Source organism: Microtus ochrogaster, linkage group LG9 (assembly GCF_000317375.1).
Source record: "Microtus ochrogaster isolate Prairie Vole_2 linkage group LG9, MicOch1.0, whole genome shotgun sequence".
Classification (NCBI taxonomy): domain Eukaryota; kingdom Metazoa; phylum Chordata; class Mammalia; order Rodentia; family Cricetidae; genus Microtus; species Microtus ochrogaster.
Window position 1 is genome coordinate 27379145 of NC_022034.1, and position 5710 is coordinate 27384854.

Consider the following 5710-nt stretch of genomic DNA (forward strand, 5'->3'; position numbering starts at 1 on the left):
GTGTGTGTGTGTGTGTGTGTGTGGTTTGTGTGTGTGAGTGAACACACACCAAAGATCAAGAGGTCAACCTAAAGTACTGTTTCAGGGGAGCCCCCACCTTTTGGGGATGTGTTTTGGGTTCTCTCCCTGGGAACTGAGTTTCACCATGTACATAAGCTGACTTCTGTCTCCGCCTCCCAGAATAGGTACTACAGAGCTTGCCACAACAGCTAGCTTTTGGGGGTGGGGGAGGGATGAACTCATATCCTCAGAATCGAAAGGCAAGCACTTGTGCTGACTGAGCTGGCTCCCCAACCCTATTATTTTCATTAACGTTAACTATGTCAGAAATTTCCAGAGAGCCTTCTAAGACATCCCTTAATTATATTAATTGCCGCGTTAAATCAGCAAAGTTAATCATCATCACTGTTTGGCAGAAATATTTTCTATTGGATTAGTGTTAGCGTCACTGCGAACATGATTATTGCTTCCAATTTATAAGAGGCCTACTTCAGGAGAAAATACTAGAAGGTCAGAAACATCCAGGTGCCAACATGTGAGCTGAGTAATGACTGACTCCGTGATGGGTGTTTAGCAAGAGCCAGGCTCTGTCGAGGGTCCTCTCAGGCAGCAGAAAGCATTTCACAATGGGTGACTAAGCCCTAGTAGCCAGCTTCAAGGAAGGGTGTCCTTGTGGTTAAATGTGTTTCGACCGAATTAAACTCTCAGCAGGCAGAAATAGTCACATCGAAGGATCAGTTAATACTGACAAACGTTGGATGGAGCATAACCAGTGAAAATGAAAGCTAAGAGCTAAAATGAAATGTTCCAGAATGTTCAGGGCCAGATTCACATATTCACGGTTGCAGCGATGACCACCTAGCCGAGTTTGTTCAGAGTCAATATTAAATTAACTCTGCCTGGGATCTCAAAGCTGGCGGTCAAACTTCCTTCGAGAAGCGTGTTTGAACACAATGAAGGTGAACTATCTTCTGTCACAGTCTACACGCATTTGGACACAGCACAAAAACTCCCCCTCCTGTACCCCCCAGTGTGTCTAGACATTATTAGCTCGTTCCAAAAGCAATAAGAAACCTCCTGGGAACTATCATTACCTTACCTGCTTTTAAAATTGGAAGTTTAGGTGATGGTGCCAAAAAGAAGCAAGAATAGTGATATGGGTTGCTGGATTAGCCCAAGTCATGAGTCCTCCTTCTGGGGCTTCTCTGGCATTCTCTTAGCCAGATCCCCCTGCATGCCCATGGTTCCTGTTAGGAATCAATCCAGAGATGTCTCCTGCTTCTAAATGCAGTCTCCTAGGCCTCATTGGCTCAGGAGAAACATCATTCATTGTGCTTGTTTCCTTTGCTCTCCCCAGAATCCTGTACCGCATCCCTTCTACCCAGCGGGTGATGAAGAACTACAAGAATTACAACTGATCCCTTAGAGAGCACAGCTCCATCACAAAGGAGAGTTGAGCCCCACGCGGGCACACACATGGGTCAGGGGTAGTGTATGCTTACTCATGTTTTAAAAACTATTGTTCAGGCATTGGTTTGTGTGTTTTTGTTTGTGTATCTGCTTGCTTTCAGGACTGGAACTCTACAAGAGCCTTGTGCACAACAACCAAGTACTCTACTCTTGAGCTTCATCCCCAACCCTGGCCAGTTGATTTTTTTTTCTTTAATCTGCCTCCTTACTTTTTTCTTTCTCAATGTAATGGCTGGCAATGAGCAGCAGTTCTGACTCCAGCTCCTCCAGATCTTGCAAGGCGCTGTCATACATGACATACAGGCCAAACTGGTCCTGAGTGTGGACACAGCCAGCCTGCGTGCTGTGGAAGTCATCCTGGTTTTCAGCTTCCGAGAACTCCAGGAATTGCACGCTATGGACCTGGGGAAAGAAGGCCAAACCCAAACCCCAAAGTTACTGGAAAAGGGAGAGTTATATTTTGTCCAGTCCCAACGGCCCAGGCAGTGGGTTTCTCCTCCCACACGGCGGACTGCTGAGGCACAGCCAAAAGGGAAGAATCGAATTATATATATAAGCTTCTGTCAAACACTGCGGAACATTTGTTCACCACAAAGAATTCAAATATTTTTATCCCCCGCCCCGCCTTATGAGACCTTTATGTAAATGCTCTAATCCTCCCACCTGTAAAACTTGTTTACACAAAAGCCTGCAGCTTCCTCCTCATAATTTGAGACTTGAGTGACTGACCCCTCCCCCCTTCCTTCATCAAAGACATTCATTTCCAGAGAATGGGGAAAAGACACAGTCACCTGCACTGGAACAAAACTCAAGTGAATTTGCTCTTCCACTTTTATGACTAGCACACCCTTATGAACAAAAGTGAAGGTTTACCTTGTCAAGCTGTTTTAGTTGGAGTAGCGCTCTCTTTCTCTGTGCCCCTGAACTACTTGTTTCTAACACACACACACACACACACACACACACACACACACACACACACACGGACAAAGATTGTTGGTAAGGAGAGGTTGTTCCTGAGGCACATAAAAGAGTTTGTTTTTCTAGTTAATTCTAGAGCAACTGGAACCAGGCACTTAGTGGTTCATAATTTCGGTGGCCTTTGAAGTCAGAGGCTGGGACAGAGGACTGCCAGGATCTTACCCCGGTTGAACTGCGCAGCTGCTCTTAGGCCACCAGCAAAATGGGAGGGGTAGGACATCACGATTTGGGAATATTGGAGTGTCTTTGAGAATAATGGAGCCTTTCTCAGCTTTCCCCACTGCTAGCTAAGCCCACCAAAGGCTGAAAAACTCTACAGTCACCAAAGTCACCCTGAGTCAGTGGCTTTCCAGGTCTTAGAAATCTAAACAATTCATGGATCACAGAATTTTAGTGGGGAACTTATTACAGAGCCGGGGGGGGGGGGCTTAAAAGGGAGAGGGAGCACGGCTTCCATAGAGCAGGGTGGGTCCCAGGAAACCGGCTACCACCTAGATGCTGGCCTGGGCTTTTTCAACTCCCTTCTGGCATTTCTGGCCTCCAGCAAGGACTTTCTCAGCCTTGGGTTGCTGCAGAATCTGATCATTTCCCATCTCCCGCTCGCGTTTCTACACTACACTCATTGTGTGGAATTAGTAACACCACGTAGGTGGGGCACACTGGACTCATACACATCAGCTGTTAAAAACATTTTTCTTTTAACTCCGTGAGTTCTGGGCTGGAAGGGCTCAATGGGTAACACTGTCCTGAGTTTGATCTCCACAACGTTAAAAAAGCCAGATGTACTCACACATATCTGTATCCCCAGGACACATCTGTAATCCCAGCTCTCCTACCTAGAGAGGAGGAGCAAAGACAGAATTGCCTGGAAGCTCACAGGCCAGCTAGCCCGAGTAAGTTGTACAGATGCAGAAACAAGAGGGACTGCGTTGAAACAGGCTGGACAATGAGGATTCCTGAAAGTTGTCCCATGGTGCACGTGTGCGCGCGCACGTACATACACACACACACACACACACACACACACACACACAATTCATGTTTAGTTCGTTAAGTTCCAACAAAATGCATTAGCAATCTCATGTCTTAGCAATTTTCTGTGTTGGATAATGTTCTCCCAAATTCATGTACACCTGGAAATCTTTTTTTTTTCTTTTTTAAAGTTTTTCGAGACAGGGTTTCTCTGTGCATCTTTGGCTGTCCTGAAACTAGCTCATGTAGACCAGGCTGACCTCGAACTCACAGAAGGCCACCTGCCTCTGCCTCCTGAGTACTGGAATTAAAGGCATGTGCCACCACGGCCTGGCACACTTGGAAATCTTTGAACAAGACTTTATTTGGAAACAAGTCCTTACAGAAATAAAGTAAAAGATCATCCTACTGGGTTAGAATGGATTCTAATCCAACAAGTGGTGTCCTTATGAAAAGAAGGAAATTGGAGCTTGATGCCAAAGGAAGAAGGCCCCAAAGCTTACAAGGATTTATCTGTAAGTCAAGCAATGTCCAATTTTAGCACACACCTGTAAAGCCAGATGCCCCAGAAGTAGAGATAGGAGGATCACAAGCCGTGGGACGATCTGACAAATTAGTGAGCTCTAGTCTCTAAATAAGACACTGAAAGCTGGAGAGGAGAGCTACCGATGTGGTCAGTGGAAACCTGTAAGCCAAGCTCATGTGAGGCTCTGGGCTTAGCTCCTAGTACCTCACTCAAGAAAATGAGGAGGGAGAGGTGAAGGCAAGAGAGAGGAGGAGCAGGAAGAAGGGCAGGTAGAGAGAAGGAGGCAGAAGAAGGGCCAGAGAATGGCAAGAATTGCCCAAAACTACCAGACGCTGGAAGAGGCTCAGAAGGCTCTCCCTTGGAGAACATGTGGTCCTGCCAACACCCTGGCTCCGGACAGGTGGTATCTAGAGCTGTGGCGTCCATTTCTGCCACGAGCCACTCACTTTGCTGTGGCAGCTCTGCAAATTATCACAACCAAGAAATACTTCAACTGTGTCACTGTTAGCGGAAAGTTCCTGAGACTCTCTGCATTTTCTCTAAGGCATTTTAGCCACAGCTGCAGAGGTGACTGGCCTGTCCCCGGCACTGCCTGGGTTGTGGTTCCATTACTCTCCTGCTTTCTTCCCTCACCTGTGAGTTTTTACGGTCCTATGAAGACCCTCTTTATAAAGGCTTTCTTTGTGGTTTAGAGAGTGGGTCCTATCATATTGTTCTTGGAGGAACGGCAGGAAAAGGAGGGCAGTAATTAGTGTCTGAGTAAGAAATAAAATGACCTTTGGAATGATCCATGTGTGCTTAAAGTCTGGATAGTAACTGGGACCAAGGTAACTATTTGACAAATAAAGTAACTGCAGGAAAACTAGGGACCGTCATGTGTTTTACATCCTGTCCCGACTTACCCACGTGAGCTTTAGGTCTTTCTGTGACATAAGGGCACTTATCTGACTGATTTAGACTTTCCTGAAGTATCCTGCATTAAGATAATATTAATAGTCATTCAGCCTAAGACCCCGGTCAAAACTATTGGGCAAATGATAGACTTAATAGCTTCCATTTTTAAAACTTTTTTTTAAAACATTCTCTTTGTTGTCCTTCCCTCCCTTCTTTCCCCTCCCTCCTTCCCTTCCTTCCCTCCTTCTCTCTTCCACTTTCTCCTCCTCCCTCTCTGTGCACATGGGGGGGGGGAGTCAGAGGGCAGCTTGCAGGACCGGGTTTTCTCCTTCCGTCATGTGAACTCCTAGGACCTAGCCCAGGTTGCCAGGCTTGGTGGTAAGTACCTTTACCCACAGAGCCATCTCACTAGGACCAGTGATCTTCTTTATAAAGAAGATCAAAGATATCTTTTGCTCATTTTTTCTCCTGTTCTATAAGTTATTATTGTCGATAGAAGTTTCTGTCTCACCTGGTTCCATAGCCCTCAGTCCCAAAGAAACACACAGGAGCTTATATTATTGGCCTATTGCTTAGACTTACTACTCACTAGCTCTTATGACTTAAATTCACCCATAATTCTTGTCTATGTGTAGCCACACGGCTTGGTACCTTATCTCAGGCAGGCGTTCTCATCTTGCTTCCTCTGTGTCTGAGGCTGGTAACTGCAGACAGAGCCTTTCCTCTTCCCAGAATTCTCCTAGTCTGGTAGCCCCGCCTATACTTCCTGCCTGGCTATTGGCCAGTCAGCATTTTATGAAACCAATATGAGTGATGAATCTTTACAGGGTGCAAGAGCATTGTCCCAGCCGGGCGGTGGTGGCGCAC

At 46.2% G+C, this 5710-nt stretch overlaps 1 protein-coding gene across 1 annotated transcript in view; it reads right to left on the minus strand.

Annotated features, from left to right (window-relative positions):
- The window catches only part of LOC101991582, a 177353-nt gene that overhangs the window by 108592 nt on the left and 63051 nt on the right, over nucleotides 1-5710 (minus strand). The window contains exon 15 of the mRNA XM_026787503.1: nucleotides 1680-1872. Within this exon, the coding sequence (XP_026643304.1) occupies nucleotides 1680-1872 (193 nt within the window). The remainder of the gene's footprint in view (nucleotides 1-1679; nucleotides 1873-5710) is intronic.